At 38.8% G+C, this 23,511-nt stretch overlaps 1 protein-coding gene across 6 annotated transcripts in view; it reads right to left on the bottom strand.

Annotated features, from left to right (window-relative positions):
* Positions 1 to 23,511, bottom strand: part of LOC126413018 (large proline-rich protein BAG6) — a 215,267-nt gene that overhangs the window by 57,863 nt on the left and 133,893 nt on the right. For all 6 annotated transcript variants that reach the window (XM_050082921.1, XM_050082913.1, XM_050082950.1 and 3 more), the window contains exons 15-16: positions 13,158 to 13,202; positions 6,336 to 6,473 (exon numbers count right to left, since the gene is read on the bottom strand). In XM_050082921.1, coding sequence (XP_049938878.1) covers positions 6,336 to 6,473; positions 13,158 to 13,202 — 183 coding nt within the window. The remainder of the gene's footprint in view (positions 1 to 6,335; positions 6,474 to 13,157; positions 13,203 to 23,511) is intronic.

Below are 23,511 nucleotides of genomic sequence, written 5' to 3'. Positions count from 1 at the left end.
ATGGAATCAATTTGACAGCCCTGTCAATAGCATGCATTACTTCATGAGTATAAAGAGCTAGTTTCGTAAGAATGATTTTTCTGAATCCGTGCCGACTATGTGTCAATAAATCGTTTTCTTCGAGGTGCTTCATAATGTTCAAACACAGTATATGTTCCAAAACCCTACTGCAAATCCATGTTAGTGATACGGGCCTGTAATTCAATGGATTACTCCTACTACCCTTTTTGGGTATTGGTGTGACTTGAGTAATTTTCTAGCGTTTAGGTATGGATCTTTCTATGAGCAAGCGGTTGTGTATAATTGCTAAATGTGGAGCTATTGTTTTAGCATACTCTGACAGGAACCTGAAAGGTATACAATCTCGACCAGAAGCCTTGACTTTACTAAGTGATTTACACTGCTTTGCGATACCGAGGATATCTACTTCTATGTTTCTCATCTTGGCAGTTGTTCTTGATTAGAATTCAGGAATATCTACTTTGTCTTCTTTGTTGTAGGAGTTTCAGAAAACAGTGTTTAATAACTGTGCCTTAGTCGCTCTGTCATCAGTGACTTCATTGTTTTTATCACACAGTGAAGGCACTGATTGTGTCTTGCCACTGGTGTGCTTTATGTATGACCAGAATCTCTTTGGGTCTTCTGCCAGATTTCGAGACAGAGTTTCATTATGGAAATTATTAAAAGCATCTCGTATTGAAATACATGCTGTATTTCAAACTTCTGTAAAATTTTGCCAGTCTTGGGGATTTTGCGTTCTTTTAAATTGGACATGCTTTTTTGCTGCTTCTGCAACAGCGATCTGACCATTTTTGTGTACTTTGGGGGATCAGTACTGTCACTTATTAATTTAGGTGGTTATATATATCCCTCAATTGCTATCAATGCTAACTCTCTGAAATCATTCCACAGCTTTTCTATGCTTACATGATCAGACTGGAAGGAGTGAATACTGTCTCTTAAAATGGTGTTAAGAGCATTTTTATCAGCATTTTTAAATAGATATACTTTGCATTTCTTTTTGATGGTTGTAGGTGTTACAGCATTCGGCCTAGCAGCAACTGCCTTGTAGTCACTAATCCCTGCATTCGTCACGATACTCACTATTCGTTCAGCATTATTTGTTGCTAAAAGGTCAAGTATGCTTTCGCAACCATTTACACTTCGAGTGGGCTCATGAACTAATTGTTCAAAATAATTTTCTGAGAAGGCATTCAGTAAAATTCTGGATGACGTTTTATGCTTTCTGCTAGCTTTAAACGTATAGTTTTTCCAGCATATTGAGGGTAGATTGAAGTCACCACCAACTATAATTGTACGAGTGTGGTGCCTATTTCTAATGAGACTGAAATTCCCTTTGAGCTGTTCTGCAACTATATTTTCTGAGTCAGAAAAACGGTCCAATTAATAGTTTAGTCCGATTGTCAAGTATAACCTCTACCCATACTATTTTGCAGGAACTATCTATTTCAAATTCACTACAAGGCAAACTACTTCTGACAGAAATAAATACTTCACCACCAACTGTGTTTAATCTATCCTTTCTAAACACTGTTATATTGTTTGAAAATATTTTGGCTGAACTTATTTCCAGCTCTGGCCACTTTTCTGTACCTGTAACTATTTGAGCTTCAGTGCTTTCTATTAGGGCTTGGAGCTCTGGTTCTTCCCCAACACAGCTATGACAATTTACAACTACAATACCGATTGTTCTAGAACTAACTTACTATGATTTTACCTGTCCCCTTTTAGACGGACGCCCTTTCTGTGGTTCCCTGGGACCCTCTATCCCAAAAAACCAAGTCCCTTCCACACGGCCCCTGCCACCCATGTAGCCGCTTCCTGTGTGTAGTGGACTCCTGACCTATTAAGTGGAACCCGGAAACCCACCACCCTATGTCGCAAGTCAAGGAATCTGCAGTCTTCACAGTCACAGAACTGCCTGAGCCTCTGATTCAGACCCTCCACTCGGCTTCGCACCAAAGGACCACAGTCGGTTCTATAGACAATGCTGCAGTTGGTGGAGCTCCACCTTAATCTCACAAGCAAGACTGGCAGTCTTTACCATTTCCGCTAGCCGCCCGAAATCAGAGAGAATCTCGTCCTATCCAAAGCGACACACAACATTGGTACTGACATGAGCCACCACCTGCAGTTAGCGGCACCCTGTACTCTTCATGGCATCCGGAAGCACCCTTTCCACATCCAAAATGACTCCTCCCGGTATGCACACAGAGGGCACACTGGCTTCCTTCCCCTCCTTGGCAGCCATGTTCCTAAGGGGACCCATTACACGCCTGAAGTTTGAGTCCCAACTACCAGCATATCTACATGCCCAGACCCTGCAGCCCGAGAAGCTTGCTCTGGAACAGGGTGGATGACTGCACCTGGCTCAGACACATTTTCAGCCACAGATAACACCCGATACCTGTTCGCCAAATGAACTGGGTAGGCCCTGCAATCGGCCCGCTGGAAAGTTTTTCGCTGCCTGCCAGACTTTGGAATGATCTCCCACTCGACCACGGGTGAGGGGGCAACCTCAGTGCAGGCAGTACCCGGGGCAGCCACAGCAGTGGGCCAAATGGGTGACACGTGGGACGTGTTCGACGTCCCTTGCATCATTGGTGTGTCACCTTACAGGCCAAAAGCTATATTTGTGACAGTCTTTTTGTTGTGCCTATTTGCGACTCAGCATCTCCGCTATATGGTGAGTAGTAACTTTCCTTTTCACAATATTGTTAAAATAATAGTGACACTACAATAACTGTTAAGCTAGAAGTGATTTTTTCAAAGGTCAATTGCAATTATGTGACTATTATCTAGGGCAAAACCCAAATTCTCATCCATTAAGAGCTTTTTTGTAGGATGGGGAAAGGAGCTGGGAAAGCACTGTGATGAATAACTCCCATGTTCCAACAATGCCCACATGGGATTTGTATTTCCCAGCAGCAGCATTGTGTGACACTGGTGGGCTACATAAAGGGTGCAGCTGTCCCTGCACTGGCCACAGGACAGAAATGCACTGTGATGTCTTGGGTTTGAGTTGGAGGTCACACCAACTGTCAGGCCAGCATGGCCATCATTGTCTCTCTCTCTGTGTGTGTGTGTGTGTGTGTGTGTGTGTGTGTGGGGGGGGGGGGACTCCACGCCAGATGTTGTCACCAGTTATGCCATAGATACTAGCAATGCTCCTTTTGAGGAATTTTTGAGGCAGCTCTATTATTCGGATAATTACTACTAAATGCAAACCGGTAGTTTGTTAAATCCACACTCAGGGCCATGTGTTGATAAGTTGTAATCTAAACCAATCATGCGTGATACTTATTGTGTGCTTAAAAAATATTGTGAAACATAGGGCATGTATCCAACTCAGTCCTATCACTATCCTACAGCCCTGAAACAGTATGTATGTGGATGTAGATAAACATGACAGTCACTAGGAATTAAAACATGGTCTTCTGGTCAGGAATAAAATCGCCAGCCACCAGACCACAGGAGAGGTAACAAAAAAATTTATAAACTCTTAATATACAACATTTTTGGCAAACAACAGTTTCGAATCCAAAGCCCAATGTCAAACAAGCAGACTACATTCACCTTTAGAATAACATCATCATCTATTTAACAAAATAATAATCAGAAAGTAGTTGGTACTATAAGCAGATCACAAACTTAATAGCAAATCTTTAATTTTAGATTTAATAAAGTGCCTTACTTAGCTACAGTTGCAGTACACGTATCTACGCCGCGGGTTATTTAAAATTAGAAACTATACATTTTCATTCACTAATTAGCTATTGTATCATTTTTTAGGAAAATTCTAGGAACAGTGATAAATTTCCAGAAAAGAATTGTAAGATACAGTTTTTAAAGGAATATTTCTTACTGATACCATTAACAGTCTCTGGAAATACAAATATTTCTCTTTTCTCAATGAAACAGTGTGGAAAGCACAATTATGATTCTAGGACGAAAAACAGCCTGTACAAAGTGGTTTAACATTTATAAAGAAAGAGGTCAGATTTATGGACATATCTCTACTCACAAACCTGTCATAGCATATTAAACATATTGTGCACAATAAAGTCACGTTCAAGAATGAATTAAAGAATTTTCTATTAGGCACATCCAACACCATTGAAGAGTATCCTCATACTGACTTCAGCATTGTAATATATAATGTTTTATGAAGTTGAGTCATTCTATTGTACCACACTTCAGTAAAATCTACATCTATGATTTATCCTCAAATTACAGCGAGCACACTCAATGGGATACATAGAATATGATTCATGTAATCTACATCTACATACTGTCACTGAAGAAACAATACTGTGTAACAGTCTTTTTCAAATCCCTCTCCATTGCCATGCTCGAGTTAGTGACCTACTGTTACTGTAGAAATTGCAAATTTTCAGTTCTTTACCATGAAAATTAAATGAAAGAATACTACATAAATAAAATGAGGTAAAATTGCATAATGAATCTGCTCACCAAGCCGCAGAAAGAGAATACACATATGAAGGCATTTGAATTTACATTAAATTTTCAAAAACAGATAATTTTTGTTAAATTAATTGCATTATGAATGATATATTCCATAGCTGGAGAATCTTAAGATCTGTGGGTCTGTTCACAGATGCTGCTGTTGCCTAGCAAAGTCAGAGGACTAGAGGGAAATGAAGGAAGATCTGCAGATGATGGACGAATGTTGAAGTGGTTGGCAGCTGTCAATCACTCTCGAAATCTAATCTAATTTTGTCAATTATGTTCAAGGACACAAAGATTTCTTACTCGGTGAAAAGACTGTCTTGTAAAAAGGTGCCCATTTCTATCAGCTGAAGCCTAGAGTCAGGAACTGCTTTCAAACATGGAGAGAAACTTAAAAAGCAATAACTTAGTGCTGTGATTGCATGCACTTTTGCATTTATACAGCAAATTAACACAGAATTAGTTATGCAATATTGTTTCCCCATGCTACTTCACGGTCTGTAGCTGAGGGTACTTCTAGTACAAAACACCCCCCCTACTTCTTGTTCAACTTGTGAATGGTGTGTGGAAGCAACTGGTGCTGAGTCTCCACATGACAATTTTTATGATTTTACAATTTTGGTTAAGCCACGAAATTAATGTATGATGAAATAATATGTTTCCAGATTCTTCTGGGAATGTCTGTACTCATAATTTTAATGGTGAACCTTTGTGATGCACAATGCCTCTCTTGCAGTTATCTGCCAATGGACTTGGATGAGCATCTCAGTAATACTGTTGTGTGTATTAAGTGAAAGCATGTTGAAATGTGAAGCTCTGCTTGCAATCTTCACTATTTCCTCATTTAATCCTACCTGTTACGAGTACTGGACTATCATGCAATCTCAAGAATTAGCCAAACTCAAGAATTAGCCAAACAAGTGTTTTGTAGACCATTTATTTTTTTAAAATCAATTTCAGCCTTACATCAGATTTTTCTCGAACCCTTTGAAGTGACTTATTGGCAACAGTGCAATCAATAATGGTCTTTCAGGCTATTTATGCAGAATACATTAATTTATTAACACTGATGGTCACCAACGTGCCAAGTGTTGATCCTCTTCAAGAACTCTTTAGTCTCCTGGTGTTGCAGCTTCCCTACACACAAAAATCTGCAAAGAGCCTGAAGAAGCCTCCAATGTTATCCATCAGATCATTTATGTAATGTGTGAACAGTAACTGCTCTACAGCTCTCCCTTGTGGTATTCTCAGTTACTATTACATCTAAAGATGTCAACTTTTTAAGACTGAAAAGTTTATTTCCAGATATGTAATGTAAAAATGTAAATAATGGAAGGAATAAAGGTAATCACTCTCTGAATAGCTGTGGTATTGAGCAATCAGGATGCCCATAAATAAGGCTGAAAACTGTAGGACATTTCAGCAGCATATTAATGTAAAACGTCCCAGATGGAATACTTATGCAACTCATTTGATGTTTATAAAATTGCAACCCATCTAACAAACACGAACATACAATAACATGAAGCAGACACAAGGTTGATGCTAGTGTCATGGAATCAGAAGCTTCAATCAGCTGGATAACAAAGACATAATACTCATTGAAGTGCAGTCCAAAAATGAATTTCAAAACTGAAATTGCAAATTGCTATAGCTCACATTTTTTCCAGTTTCAAAAAGATCTTTACATAATTTCTTTCCACTAAATCTTGACTATGTTGCATATCTGGTGAAATAATCTTAACATCTCACAAAATACTCTTAAGTGTCCATAAAAAAAAGAAAAGCTCATTAATAATTAATTAAACTTTTGAGTTTATGTTTTAATTAACAGAAATACTTACCATTGTCATCAAGAAATCGAGGAATACAGACTGTCCTTCCACATAACTGTGATCAGGAAAAGAAGATAAGAGATCAGCCAGAGAACCCCCGCCAAATAAAGCTCCCAATAATGCATCTTGGGAGTAGGCAGGGAAAGACTGAAAGTAAAAACAATAACAATGTCATGTTTGTGAAACTTAAATCTGCAACAATAATAATTGAATCAATCTTTTACCTCTCAATAATAATCACTGAAGTAAAGCACAATCATGGTCAGAAAGAGGAAGTTGATGTACAACAAAAAGATAAAAATCACAAACAAAATATTGTATTCATAATGAATAAGAACAACATTGGAAATTATCAAGACCTATCTCTTTTTTTGGGGAAGGACGTGGTGGCAAATTCCTCAGCAATATGGAAAGCGAGCAGCTTACACTGCAATATTTTACTCAATTACCAACTATAGATGCTTCTGAAAAATTATTTCGTCATATGCAGCAGATTTCAGGATACTTCAACCACTCATTATTCAATAACCCTGTAGAGGCCCTATATGAGGTGCTTTAACGACAACAATTTAGATTTACAACCACTGCTTGAAGATTTGGTAAGCACTGGCAAACAGCATATGGAGCATATGGCATATTTGTTGATCGAGCAGTCCTTGGGTGTACTGTTGGTTCCTAGTGTCCAGCAGACACAATGTTTCAGCAGTCAGACATGTTGCCATCGTCAGGTGCACTGACAAGTTGACCTCCTGAGAGCTTGCAACCAACTTATATTCCCCTCCCACACCACCAGTTGTTCCCTCCATGGTTCAACACCCGAGGGCACACATTGACGAGTCACAGAGAAGCTTGTGTTGGTGTCTGTGATAGTGTTGATGTAGTTGCTTTGTCCTCCTCATTCACCAGATCATTGTGTTTGCTGAACGTAGTCTTAGTTACACCCAGTGCTGGTTTTACAAGTCTTGCTGAGATTATGGCTACAGTCTGACTGATAAGAATATCCCTGGTGGGAATTTTGATGGATTCTCTAATGACACTGTCCCAGTATTTGGAAGTTTGTGATAAAATCCTGGTAAATGCATATTCTCTAGCATGGTTTTCTGACAAACTGCTCAGTGACTGCCTAATTGTTGGGGTACATTAGCTGAATGTGCTGCTGGAGTTCTCAGCAACAAACTTTAATGGTGCACACTGTTTGTCCAATATATGTCTTGCCACACGGGCATGGAATCTGATACACCCCAGGCTTCCTCAAACCAAGATCATCTTCGACACTCCCCAATAATGTTCATCTTTCATTAAGCGGGCAAAAGATAGTTCTTACACAGTGCTCTTTCAGTATGCACAAGACTTTTCCTGATGGTGTGCTGGTGTAGCGTATAAAGGCTGTGGTTATCTCTTCCTCTATGATTTCTTCTGTCTCCATAGGTCGTAAAGTAATGATGGGCAAAGAGGGTGCTTGAACTGCCATTTTGATTATCTATTTTTTTGGAACATAGTTCTGATGTGTTCTAGTTCCGAGGGCAGACACACTGCACATGAGATGGTGTGCACCCTGGGTAATAGTATTTTTAGCAACCCATTCCTCTGCACAGGTTGGTGGTAGTTATCTGCATGCAAATACTGATCAATGTGAATTTTCTTCCACGCACTCTTCACCCCACCAATACAGCACTGGGTCTAATTAAGAAGACACTTCGCAAATACAATGATCCGGTAGACACGGCAACTACATCAACACTACCATAGACACCGACACAAATGTCTCTGCGACAACCGATGCATGCCCTTGGGAGAGAACGGCCTGTGGTGGTGGTGGTGGTGGTGGTGGTGGGGTGGTGGTGGAGAGGGGGAGAAAATGTCGGGTGCGTGCCCTCAGAAGCTCAGTTCAACTTAGCATATCCACTGCATGTGTGAATATGCTTATACTACGTCAAAAATTGACAATGGACCCAACACTAAGCCACTTAAGTATTAGGATATTTATGGAAGAATCTAGTGCATCGATCTTCACATCTAGACTGACCAACTTTTCCACACAAAGAGAAAAATCAACAACAACAATAATAATAATAGGAGGAGGAGGAAGAAGAAGAAGAAGTAAGAAGTAAGTACAGTATCATTAACACAGATGGTCTCTGAAGAAACCAAATTGTCCCTCCACCATCTTTGTAGTGCACATCATACAATATCAGAGCAGAAAAACAGAGAAAGAAATCTTTAAACAATTAATGATTCCCATTATTTGGTGGAACTTCAATGGATTTAGGACACATTCCAGAGATACATAAATCCCAACATAATGAAGATCATTAAGATTTCTCAACACAAATGTCCTTTCAAAATGTCTGACTTTCATGTGCCAAACATCACGCCCTTTGTAGGAAGGATTACCTTAGTGGAGACAGGTTTAACTGCTATATCACTGTATTTTCCCTTGAAAACAGTTGGAAAGCGCTACTTGTTACTTATGTGTCAATGAAAACAACTGGGTGCATATTATTTTCAAATTTAGGCTGTACTTGACACATAGACCAACAAGGAAATTCAAGTCCCTGATAGTAATCACCAAAAGGGATTTTAAGTACAGTGAACAATGTATAGCCAACTAGCTGTGTTGTAATAAACAGATAATATCCATGACAGGTGACAAGAAGTCACTATGCTACTAGGAATTAACAAACAGCACTGAGAAACCCTAAGTCCAGAAATTGGCTGCAACTACGGCACCCATTTGAATGGCCACTACTCTTAAAACTCTAGGATAACATCATAGCTCGAGGTTCCAAGTTTATCGCTCCACTCCTAACACACTGGCAGTCATGCAGGGTAATTATTGGACTGGGTGAACACTGTGCAGAACAATGCATCTAACATATTTTTGTGGCTTACAGATAGTTTGGGTAAAGACAACCTTATCAACTCAAACTGAGTATTCACCACATGAGAATTAGGAACTACTTTTATTCCTAATGTGTATATCCAAATAGTACAGGCTGTGAAACAGCCATTCACGTGAAGCACATCATGTTGGGCAACATTTTCACGAACTGCGTGATATAGCTGTCTCTAGGCTGCAGTTCGGTGGTTGCCATTCATGCAGCAGACAGTTTGTTCATTGACATGGCCATGTAGAATGATGCATAGTGCTTGCAGCTCAATTTGTACATCATAGATGCTTTCACAGGCAGCCCTCCTTTTGAGGGGGCAGGAGATGGCTGTGACAGGTCTGGGGTAGATGGTAGTGGGAGAATGTATGGGACAGGTCTTGCATCTATGTACAGGGTGTCCCACTCAAACCTCCCTGATTTCAAAGACACAGGAGGGGGGAAAAAAGAAAAAGAAAAAACACACGCGCGCGCGCGCGCACACACACACTAGATGCGACAATGAAAAATGCACCACATTGTAGAGCATCTCAAAGAATTTATTTATTTATCATCAATACACCTCTACATGTGAACCATTTGTAACATGAAGAATATAGAGTGTATATTCAATTTCTTGCCAAGTTCTTTGTAACATTTCCTCTGTTATTGTTGTAATTGGATTAGTGATACGATGTCACAATGTAGGAATATTGTCCACACTGGTCACATACACGCGGTCCTTCACGAATCCCCACATGAAGAAATCAAGCGGTGTAATGTCGGGTGAACGTGGTGGCCAGGCAATGGGTCCTCCGCGTCTTACCCAACAATTGGGAAATTTATTATCGAGGGACTTGTGAACAGCCGTTGACCAATGCAGCGGAGCTCCATCTTATTGAAAAATTATGTTGGGTTGCAAGTCTTATCTGAGGGTACGCAAACTGCTCCAACATGTCCAGATACACTGACCCATTCACTGTTTGTTCCGCAAAGAAGAATGGTCCAACAATCCTGTCGTGCATTAGTCCACACCAGACGTTTAGTTTAGGGCTATCGTGAACATGCTCAATGACAACCTGCGGATTTTACGAACCCCAAATCTGAACATTATGCACATTATGCCTATTAATCCTTCCTGATAGATGAAATGTTGCCTTGTCTGAGAATAAACATCTTTCCAGGAAGCTGGCATCCATATCAATAAGCTGGCAACCATATCAATACGCTGCAGCATATCCGCAGCAAATTGTCGTCGCATGGGTTGTCGTTTGGCGTCAGATGTTGCAGAATTTGCACTTTGTAAGCACACATACGATGACGCTGGTGAACTACACAGTGCAATGTTAATTGAGGTACATCAAGTTGCCTAGATGCTCGACAAATTGACTTACATGGGCTTCTGAGAAATGTGTATCTGATGTCCTCCACTGTCTCTTCTGAAACTCTGTAACATGCACCACTAGAATGTTTCAGAACAGTTCCTGTTGCCAGAAACTTCCTATACCATTCCTTTAATTGTTTTAACCTCAGATGGATCACATTCAGACATATGATTATAACTTATTTGCACAGTAATTATGGATTTTGTTTCTGCAAACCGCATTACTGCTTGTGCAAGCTGCTGTGGAGTCGTCATTTTTACTTCATGCGACCATGCTGAACTCTGGAGACTATACTTGGCACTTCTGACGCAGGAATATAAATTTTTTGAGATGCTCTACAATGTGGTGCATTTTTCATTGTAGGATCTACTGTGGTTTTCCTCTCCTGGGTCCTTGAAATCGGGGAGGTTTTAGTGGGACACCCTGTATATTGCAGGGTTATGAGCCATGCGGCAAGAGACTGGGACTGGGTGCAGTGGGAATGGACAATGATATTGTGTAGGTTTGATGGAATACCACTTCAAAAATAATTTTGTTTATAATGGGAAACAACCGATTCCATCAGCACTGGGCATCGCATGAAAGATGTGATGAGCAGTATTTGTTTGGGCTATCTCCACCTACACACTGCAAAAATGAAATTGCAAATATCTGCAGAACATCTGAGAAAATGCCACTGACAACAACAACGAATGCTGAATGTTAGATAGGTGGATAGTATACCAGTTGAAGAGGTACTGAATCGAACTGGTGACAATGATTGGAAAAATGCACAAGGTATGTGGATACTGTAGCATAAATTTCTTCATTTACAAGTCTAAACAACAAGACTGTGAAAATAGTATTTAAGCACTCAGCAGATATCACTCTGTCATCAGGGATGCCTGAACCTAGCAGATACCACACAGTCATCAGATACCCCTGAATATGGCAAGTAGTCGGCTATATTGTAAAAGTTTGAGGCAAATGACAATGACTCATTAAAGCAGTTTCCTTTCTTGTTCTCAAATGCTTCACAATGTGGAACAGTCAGTCGCATTTAAGCTAAGCATGGCACAGGTTACACCTTCGCTTGTCATCAAAGCTGGAAACACCCATTTCTATTGATAGTGCTTTAACAACTGATGGTAAAATAGTCCTCTGCCAAACTTGTGATAAACGTACAGGATGTACAATGAAATCCCAAACTGAACAACATTTACAAAGCAAACTACATATTAGGAACAAACAATGGATTTCTTCAAACAAATGGGATCTACACACACACACACACACACACACACACACACACACACACACACACACACACTTACAGTAACAGCCTACATCATCTAATAGTGAATTATGCAGAGACTTTTGTTTTGCATTGGTTGAAGGTAACCTACCTTGGAACAAGCTTCAGGTACCTGAATTTAAACTTTCTTACAGAAATACTTCAACCGTAACATTCCTGACAAATCCACTCTCTGGGAGAACTTTGGATTCCCACTACGTTGATGTATTAAAAAATCAGGGCTGGCAGGCAAATTACCTATATGAATTTCTATTGATAAGATGACAGATGCTGTAGACCATTTCATTGCTAACCTAACTGCGAGCAAGTTGCACTCTGAGGCTGCAGTTCAGAAGGCCAGTGTCATACTGCATGAAGTGGGTGGCTCAGTTTCCACTGAACTGCAATTTGTGCTGAAGAAGAATCCTGGATACTCAAATCTTGATTTTTGCCTTGCTTATTTAATGGTGAAATTGTAGAACCCACGGAGAATATTATTCTTAGAACAATCCCTTTGCATAAATATGCACTGTTGTCTTCTTGCAATGCTGAGATATCTTTCTCTATTTATAAAAGTGTATTATGAGACAGAAGACTACTCACAGCAACAGAACATGTGGAAAAGTACATTATAATGAATTGTGCATCCCATTCCAGACGTAAATGCTTGAGGCAACACTTTTACCTCAGTACTTTGTAGCAGAAGTGAACTGATTGAGAATTAACACACATATTTGGCTAGCTTGCCTGTGACCTTATATTTTATAGCAAAAAAATGAAATTTCAGATAATTGCTTCATTAAATTTTTATTTATATATTTCACCAATTTTGGCTACACATTTATGGACAGACATCAACTAACCAGAGATCACTTGTTCGTATTAGTCCCAGGAATGTATTACTGGAGGTGTTAAATGTTCCTTTCCACAACATCTATCCCCCCTGTCCCCTCCCTCCAATCCCCTCTTAAAAATAACTGAATCCTTTCCTGTTTCCACTTTCGTCTGATCCTCATCTGCCAACATCTGTTTATGATCCATACTGAGAGGAAAAAAAAGTATTTTGTGTGTCTCTTTTTCTTTTCTTGCACAAAAGCCATCTGTGTGTGCCCAAACACAAATTTAAAATATTTGTAGCCCACTGCATAAACGCTCAGATTTTCAGTAGCTCACAGTTCCAACCAAAATTGATGCTTTCAGTTGTTTTGTAATGGATTTCATTGTTTTTTAGACAATTTACATTTTCCAGATGGCTTCTGACAGAACAATAAACATTTGAATGCTCTAAACAAGTTGCAGCACATACCTGGAAAGCCTGCATCAGATTTGGAAAATTGGACAGTGGTGGTACCTGGGGGGGAAAAAAGAAATTTTATAAATTTAAGTTTACACAGAAAACAAATTTTTTTAGTGCACAAATAGTGAGAGTGCTAACTTTTTTTAATGCAAAACGTTTTTTAGCTTTTTATATCATCTTCAGGCAACAACACACTGGTCTACCCAAAGAAGGCTCAGTCGGCAATAAAATAAATACTAGTAAATCACAATTTACATGTTTTAAACAAAATTGTTTTATTAGGAGTTTTGGAAAAACCAATTGATATAATAACACATACCCTATATCACAAAAATACCGCCATCATATTAGAAATCTATCACTGGAATAAGCAGTGATGTATGATTTTCCATATGCAACTTACACGCACACGCGCACGCACACGCACACGTGTGCGGTGTAAAACAGTTTTCTGCTACTAATTAGTATAGAATTTTTCACATGACTTCAAGACTTTCTACCATCTCTCTAAAGACCATTCATTGAACTTTCACTGAAGCACACACAAATAGTGAGGAGTTTCTGGTCACACTAGTTACTTTTTTATTCTTGCAAAGTATTCTGGAAAAAATTTTAAAGAGAGATCAGGTATGTAATTCTTCATGTGGTGGTATTAGATTATCATCCTCTTCTTACTTACAGGTTCTTCAAATTTCTCCCTGTCAGTTGAAGTCACAGGTGCAATGTTGTACTGTGTCACTTTTAAAGCTACTTCAGTGAAATGTTATCTGTTCTTTCTTTTGATTTTTAGTCACACACACACACACACACACACACACACACACACACACACACACACACAGAACTACACAGAAAACTGTGTACCCATGGCGTTACAGTTTGTCAAAGAAGTATCTCTTTTTCCCAACGACTGAATCAGCTCAAATAATTTGTACTTCTCTTTTTGCTAAATGATACACTGTCATTTTACAGTCAATTAAACATATTAATTTGACAGCATATTGGAACACTATCAACAATACTGTCCTTTGGTAGATAAACTAGCTATTTTTCCTGTACTTATTTCTCTAAATAATTAGTAATGTTTTAGTGACATATCTGTTCCATAAATCTTCATGGACATATATGAGACTGTATGATTTTCTGTCATTTGTAATGATGTATTTCCACTCCGCCAGGATTTAGTTAACGTAAGGGTATTGCATTCCCAAGATTTGTCCAAATAGTTTCTGTTCTCATTCTCCTCAAACATTTAAACCACAGTGCTGTAGTGAGCAGCTACAGGAGGCAAAACAAAATAGCACAGCCCATTTATACAGTGGAGAATTCTGCTGTGATTCTTTTTCTGCCTGAATGGGAACAACACTGCAACAATCCGTGGTAAGATGGTGTAAATGTATGGAAACAATGCATCATCATATGATATAGGGAATAGGTCAAAGCATTCCAGGCAGCAATGAAAATGTGAACAGCCCACAAAATATTCATTCTCATTACATACTTTCTATGAGGGAACGAAATTAATCTCTGCAGAACAGTCAGTCTGTACTTAGCTATAACCCCTTCACGGACGCATTTTTTGTAGCAACTAAGCGAAAATAATTTTTTTGCTGTCCCAATTGTGATCAACTGACTTTGTTCACTTTTTTGATAATTTAATTTCTGTGATTTAGGGCCAAACACTATTGGTGCATATATCACTACAGCACCTTTGTGAGATATTAAAACTATGGAGGTAAATAAATTTCCCACTTCCCTTTTGTAATAAAATTTACTTACCACTATGTGAAAACAATCCTTGAAACTATCTCAAAATAAAGGTATGAGCTGATACACGTCACATTAATGTATATTGGAGGAGCAAAGCAATGTTTTCTGACAACAATAGTGATCCCACAACAAACAGAAACAGATTGTAGTAATTTTCATACACTTGGTGCGATGTACTACCACAATACTTTGGGCATAGACAGGGGTGGTAAGATTGTATTCTCAAAAGCTTTGGGATACCCCTAAGTTGGAGATAAGTATGCTTCCCAAGGACCACAAATGACAGATTGATGTTGTGGTAAGTATATTTCCGAAGCCCCTTCCAGAAACTACTTTTGTTGTAACCATACTTCCTAATAACCATTAAAACACCGTTGTTTGGTGGGATAAAGAATTCCCACAGTCCTGAAATATATTTCACACCAAGCAGAAACTACAGCTGGTGCTGTGGACTGCCACTAGATGCCAGGAGTGTACAGATTTGGTAACACATATTCCCTTAAACACTATAAAGATATACATTTAGTGGGAAGTATATCCCCCCAAGGCCTGTGAAAGCATTAAGAAACATGTGTATAGCCTGCAAATCAGTTGCACAGTTAAAAGCAAGAAACACAACATAAATATTCCCAAAGAATGTCACCACCTTTTGGTGTACAGGATATCTGTCAATATTAAGAATTATGTTAACTTTTGGCCTCCAGTTGCATAAGCAAAGAAACTTCACCTAGATTTTGGCTATAATGTAGCCTTCTTCAGAAATGTCACAGTATAAAATTAAGACATGCTAGATATTGGCCTTGTCAAACTTAAAATGTTAGTACTACAGTACACAGTCTTAAGACTTTCATTTCTACTAATGGGCCAGACAGGTGGGCCGTGGGCACTGAGCCGTAACTGGGCACCGCACTCAGCTGGTAGTCGGGCACATGTGCGTGCGGAGTAATACTGACTTAAAACCAGAAAATGTTAACCAAGTTTATTACAATAGTTCGGACTATTAATGGCATTAAAACCCTAAGTCACTGAAATTACTGTTACATAAAAGATAAGACATATACCAAGTGTACTGTACATAAATAAGAATAAACATTAATTGACAACATTATTTGTTACAGTAGCTAAAAGTGTTACTGGCAAATAAACCATAATAACTGAAGTTGCAGTTCTTTGAAGTAGGCTGTATGTCATAGCCAGCTACTAACGTAGGTAGATGATCATATAAAGTAATGGATTTATCGGATAATAGGTGCGTGCAATGCCACAAAACATTATAAAGACATTATAGCCAGTGGAGTTATATGCAAACTTTATGAAGCTCTTAAATATAAATACGCCATTTGATGTATAACAAATTGTGAAACAGCACTGAACATAGGTTAGTGTATTAAATATGCAGTGTATAATAGGGAAATACCCGAAGCTACTAATAAGAACAAAAAGGCTGTATGTTGTAGCCAGGTATTGGCATAGGTAATAAGCAGTATACAGTATTAGATTTAACAGGTTAATAAGTAGTACGTAGGCACGTACCACGCCACAAGTCATTATAAAGGCAGTTATAAGAATTCATGTGTATGCAATCTTTATGAAGCTCAAAATTAGAGATACACCATTGGACATGTATCAGTTATAAAAAAGCCTTAAACTTATAGAAAATAACAATGATTATGTGTATGTAAACATGAATATAAATAGGGCATTGGCATCGAGCAGTATAGAAAGTCCCATATCATCATGGTAGATGAAGCAAGGGCTGAAATCCTTCGAAGAAGTTTTATTTTTCAACTGCAATTCCTTCTACGAAGGATTTCAGCCCTTGCTTCATCTGCCATGATGATACAGGACTTTCTATGCCGCCCAATGCCAATGCCCTATTTATATTCATGTTTACATACACATAATCATTGTTATTTTCTATAAGTTTAAGGCTTTTTTTAAATTAATACATGTCAAATGGTGTATCTCTAATTTTGAGCTTTGTAAAGATTGCATACACATGAATTCTTATAACTGTCTTTATAGTGACTTGTGGTGTGGTACATCCCTACATACTACTTATTAACCCGTTAAATCTAATACTGTATACTGCTTATTACCCACGCCAATACCTGGCTACGACATACAGCCTCTTTGTTCTTATTAGTAGCTTCAGGCATTTCCTGATTATACACTGCATATTTAATACACTAACCAATGTTCAATGCTATTTCACAATTTGTTATACATCAAATGGTGTACTTATATTTAAGAGCTTCATAAAGTCTGCATATAACTCCACTGGCTATAATGTCTTTATAATGTTTTGTGGCATTGCACACACCTATTGTCCGATAAATCCATTACTTTATATGATCATCTACCTATGTTAGTAGCTGGCTATGACATACAGCCTACTGGTTTTCTTATGTATTAATTGCTGATCACATATTGTATATCTAATCGCTAACCTTTATGAGACAATTGTCCTTATTATCATTCACAGTTGTCAGTTCTTAGCTAAGTTCCACACATTTCAGGCACAGTTAACCTTAACTTATGGCCTTTTCATATTAAAAGGTTACTTTACACTGTATAATGTCATTTACCTCATAGAACTGTAACTTCAGTTATTATGGTTTATTTGCCAGTAACATTTTAGCTGCTGTAACAAATAATGTTATCAATTAATGTTTATTCTTACTTATGTACAGTACACTTGGTGTATGTCTTATCTTTTATGGAACAGTAATCTCAGTGACTTAGGGTTTTAATGCCATTAATAGTCCGAACTATTGTAATAAACCCCATGAACCATGGACCTTGCCGTTGGTGAGGAGGCTCGCGTGGCTCAGCGATACAGACAGCCATACCGTAGGTGCAACCACAACGGAGGAGTATCTGTTGAGAGGCCAGACAAACGTGTGGTTCCTGAAGAGGGGCAGCAGCCTTTTCAGTAGTTGCAAGGGCAACAGTCTGGATGATTGACTGATCTGGCCTTGTAACACTAACCAAAACGGCCTTGCTGTGCTGGTACTGCGAACTGGCGTTCTACGGATCGGAGTGTGGAATGTCAGATCCCTTAATTGGGCAGGCAGGTTAAAAAATTTAAAAAGGGAAATGGATAGGTTAAAGTTAGATATAGTGGGAATTAGTGAAGTTCGGTGGCAGGAGGAACAAGACTTCTGGTCAGGTGACTACAGGGTTATAAACACAAAATCAAATAGGGGTAATGCAGGAGTAGGTTTAATAGTGAATAGGAAAATAGGAATGCGGGTAAGCTACTACAAATAGCATAGTGAACGCATTATTGTGGCAAAGATAGATACGAAGCCCACGCCTACTACAGTAGTACAAGTTTATATGCCAACTAGCTCTGCAGATGACGAAGAAATTGAAGAAATGTGTGATGAAATAAAAGAAATTTTTCAGATAGTGAAGGGAGACGAAAATTCAATAGTCATGGGTGACTGGAATTCGGCAGTAGGAAAAGGGTGAGAAGGAAATGTAGTAGGTGAATATGGATTGGGGCTAAGAAATGAAAGAGGAAGCCGCCTGGTAGAATTTTGCACAGAGCATAAGTTAATCATAGTTAACACTTGGTTCAAGAACCATAAAAGAAGGCTGTATACATGGAAGAATCCTGGAGATACTAGAAAGTATCAGGTAGATTATATAATGGTAAGACAGAAATTTAGGAACCAGGTTTTAAATTGTAAGTCATTTCCAAGAGCAGATGTGGACTCTGACCACAATCTATTGGTTATGATCTGTAGATTAAAACTGAAGAAACTGCAAAAAGGTGAGAATTTAAGGAGATGGGACCTGGATAAACTGAAAGAACCAGAGGTTGTACAGAGTTTCAGGGAGTGCATAAGGGAACAATTGACAGGAATGGGGGAAAGAAATACAGTAGAAGAAGAATGGGTAGCTCTGAGGGATGAAGTAGTGAAGGCAGCAGAGGATCAAGTAGGTAAAAAGACGAGGGCTAGTAGAAATCCTTGGGTAATAGAAGATATATTGAATTTAATTGATGAAAGGAGAAAATATAAAAATGCAGTAAATGAAGCAGGCAAAAAGGCATACAAACGTCTCAAAAACGAGATCGACAGGAAGTGCAAAATGGATAAGCAGGGATGGATAGAGGACAAATATAAGGATGTAGAGGCTTATCTCACTAGGGGTAAGATAGATACTGCCTACAGGAAAATTACAGAGACCTTTGGAGTGAAGAGAACCACTTATATGAACATCAAGAGCTCAGATGGAAACCCAGTTCTAAGCAAAAACGGGAAAGCAGAAAGGTGGAAGGAGTATATAGAGGGTCTATACAAGGGCAATGTACTTGAGGACAATATTATGGAAGTGGAAGAGGATGTAGATGAAGATGAAATGGGAGATACGATACTGCGTGAAGAGTTTGACAGAGCACTGAAAGACCTGAGTCGAAACAAGGCCCCCGGAGTAGACAACATTCCATTAGAACTACTGACGGCCTTGGGAGAGCCAGTCCTGATAAAACTCTACCATCTGGTGAGCAAGATGTATGAAACAGGCGAAATACCCTGAGACTTCAAGAAGAATATAATAATTCCAATCCCAAAGAAAGCAGGTGTTGACAGATGTGAAAATTACCGAACTATCAGTTTAATAAGTCACAGCTGCAAAATACTAACGTGAATTCTTTACACACGAATGGAAAAACTAGTAGAATACGACCTCGGGGAAGATCAGTATGGATTTCGTAGAAATGTTGGAACACGTGAGGCAATACTGACACGACGACTTATCTTAGAAGCTAGATTAAGGAAGGGCAAACCTACGTTTCTAGCATTTGTAGACTTAGAGAAAGCTTTTGACAATGTTGACTGGAATACTCTCTTTCAAATTCTGAAGGTGGCAGGGGTAAAACACAGGGAGCGAAAGGCTATTTACAATTTGTACAGAAACCAGATGGCAGTTATAAGGGTCGAGGGGTATGAAAAGGAAGCAGTGGTTGGGAAGGGAGTGAGGCAGGGTTGTAGTCTCTCCCCGATGTTGTTCAATCTGTATATTGAGCAAGCAGTGAAGGAAACAAAAGAAAAATTCGGTGTAGGTATTAAAATCCATGGAGAAGCAAAAAAAACTTTGAGGTTCGCTAATGACATTGTAATTCTGTCAGAGACAGCAAAGGACTTGGAAGAGCAGTTGAACGGAATGGATAGTGTCTTGAAAGGAGGATATAAGATGAAGATCAACAAAAGCAAAACAAGGATAATGGAATGTAGTCGAATTAAGTGGGGTGATGCTGAGAGAATTAGATTAGGAAATGAGACACTTAAATTAGTAAAGGAGTTTTGCTATTTGGGCAGCAAAATAAGTGATGATGGTCGAAGTAGAGAGGATATAAAATGTAGGCTGGCAATGGCAAGGAAAGCGTTTCTGAAGAAGAGAAATTTGTTAACATCCAGTATTGATTTAAGTGTCAGGAAGTCATTTCTGAAAGTATTTGTATGGAGTGTAGCCATGTATGGAAGTGAAACATGGACGATAAATAGTTTGGACAAGAAGAGAATAGAAGCTTTTGAAATCTGGTGCTACAGAAGAATGCTGAAGATTAGATGGGTACATCACATAACTAATGAGGAAGTATAGAATAGGATTGGCGAGAAGAGAAGTTTGTGGCACAACTTGACTAGAAGAAGGGATCGGTTGGTAGGACATGTTCTGAGGTATCAAGGGATCACCAATTTAGTATTGGGGATCTGCGTGGAGGGTAAAAATCATAGAGGGAGACCAAGGGATGAATACACTAAGCAGATTCAGAAGGATGTAGGTTGCGGTAGGTACTGGGAGATGAAGAAGCTTGCACGGGATAGAGTAGCATGGAGAGCTGCATCAAACCAGTCTCAGGACTGAGGACCACAACAACAACTCCACATGCGTATGCATGCGACCACCAGGTGAGCTTGCTGTGTTGCTGCCTGTGGTACCCAGTTACGACTCAGCACCTGCGGACCACCTGTCTGGCCCGTTTTTGTCGCCTATTGGCAAAACATTAGTGGAAGTGACGCAGTCTTATGATTATGTACTGTAGTAGTATCATTTTAAGTCTGACAAGGCCGATATCTGGCATGTTTTAATTTTAATTTCATATTGTGACATTTCTGAAGAAAGCTACATTCTTATAGCTGAAACCTAGGTAAAGTTTCTTTGCTTATGCAACTGGAGGCTGAAAGTTAACATAATTACATTCTACAGCTGCTGACTCTGCTGCACCATGCTAAAAATATTCAAAAAATATTAAGAATGATCTCTCTTCCTGCTACACGAGTCTTGGAATTTGAACTCCGAAGAAACTACATAGAAATTTCAGCAGCAAACTAGGTTTTGCTAACTAAATCTTACAATGGAAAATCTAGGATGGAGTAAAACAATACAGAAAGGACAGATAGCAATGTGGAAAGGACAGATTGCTACTCACCACATCAAGGAGGCATTGAGTCTCAGGTAGGCACAATGAAAAAGATGGCTAGAAACACTTCACTAGAGCTGTATGCCCTCAGGAAAAAATATGGCTGTAATTTCCACTTGCTTTCAGCTGTTCTCAGTAGCAGCACAGCAAGGCCATTTTGGTTGATGTTACAAGGTCAGATCAGTCAATCATTCACACTGTTGCCCCTGCAACTGTACTATAGAATTTATAAATCAGGAGGGAGTTTAAAATTTTCCCATTATTAATAGTGGCAACTTTCACCACTAGCATTAATAACAGACAGCAGGATCATCATTCTTCCTTTCTATTTCCCTCCATGACATTTTCCCTATTTTGGGAAGAAGTAAATTATAAAAGACTTCAATTCCATCAGCACCAAAAATGTTCCTGGGCTCATCAATTATCAGCTGTGGGAAAATATTATTCATCTGACATTCAATACATTTCACATCAGCTGCCCTATTTTCTCCACTTAAATTTTTAGAAGAAAGGTTATGGCATTCTTTTTTTCCTCCAAGGAGTCCTGTCAGCCACCTGACACACTGAAACCTTCAATGCTGCACTTGGTGCGATTTCTCGGACCTTCCCCTATAGTAAATCTCCACTTATGAGAAGGTTTCCAGAAGCCATTCTGTCAGTAAGAGGATGGTTTCTTATTCCTTAATAGCTTTAGAAATCTTCAGTTTAGATGCACAGCTTATTGTGCGTTATGCCATGTGTGAACATCAGACCGCACAATTACCAGAAAGAAGTGTGCATTTCAGGCAGGCTCTTGGTCTGTGTAAAAGATTGGACTTCACCAATATTAAACTAAACACTTTCCTCTAGTAAACACACAATTATCAGTCTGAACCTCACCTGCTGCCATCATTACCTCATGGGAGAAATTGGGCTTTAGGATTTAATAGGATGATTCTGTAATCCTCCTGAGAAAGGCACCCACATATGATGTGGTAACATATCACCACTCGTGATGATGTATTACAGAGAAGAAAACAAACAACCCTCGATCTGCTTCAGAAAGAATTAAAGAAACAGCTGCAACCAAACAACAAATTGAAGCTCTCCTTTTCTGTCTACCATTCTCACTTTAGCGTCATGAACACTGTATGGCATGCCAGAACAGAGAGAACAAACTAAAACTGGATGTAGTCTATACACCATCAGTTCAGACGGATGCACAGATTTTGAATGGTTAACTGTGCAATTAAATCGAAGATGCTTAGACACCTTTTAACAATTAAGCATGAATGTTCTCCCTTTTTAATACAATTGAATCATTAACTGCTGCATTCAGAACAGTTCCCTTACTTTTCAGTATGCACCGCACAAATAAGTGGGGCCAAATCTTATTTTTTTTTGCCATTTTGTTGAGTTTAACTTTCCAACTGTCTTTGTCTTCATGAATAAATTTCAGCTTCTGCAGAATCTTCGGCTTTTTCTTTTGCTGGCCATAACAACAAAAAACTTCCACGTTGTACATTCAACAGTTTGATACAGTGTTTATAAGGAGGTTACCATAAACAAAACAACATGATCAATTTGCATGCTTAGCAGTGTTTTCTATGATGTCAAACCACGTGAACAACATGTTATCAATTTGCATGCTTAGCAGTGTTTTCTATTATGTCAAACCAGGTGAACAACATGTGAGAATCTGCATTTGTTCAAAACGATCGACCAAAAAAGACTACCTATCTACTGGCAATAAGAATTAATGTGAATTAGTGACTAATTTTCTGTCAGCAATATAAAGCATCTTGTCCGAAAACGAAAGGAATAGCCACAAACTTTCAGGCTGGTTAGGAATCTTGTCATAGCTGGGTATCCATTTGCAAACTTTTTAGCATTTATTCCTTAAAGCAGTGTTTGTTAAAATTGGGTTTTGGTGATGAAGTTCTCATGGCAATTTCACCTGGACTGATGAAATTTTGCCAAAAGCAGGAATTCTGTAAAACAACAAATTAGAGCTCACCTTTTCTGTCCCTCATTCTCACTTTACCGTCATGAACACTGTATGGAATTCCAGAACAGAGAGAACTAAAGCTAATTAATTATTAATGCAGTGTTTTACTGCACATAGAGGACCAAGTTTCATAGCCACAGCTTGACTTTTTCAAGGTGATAATTAAAACATTG

Source organism: Schistocerca serialis, chromosome 1 (assembly GCF_023864345.2).
Source record: "Schistocerca serialis cubense isolate TAMUIC-IGC-003099 chromosome 1, iqSchSeri2.2, whole genome shotgun sequence".
NCBI lineage: Eukaryota > Metazoa > Arthropoda > Insecta > Orthoptera > Acrididae > Schistocerca > Schistocerca serialis.
The sequence above is the reverse complement of the archived record's forward strand: the minus strand, read 5'-3'. Positions and strand labels throughout refer to the sequence as shown.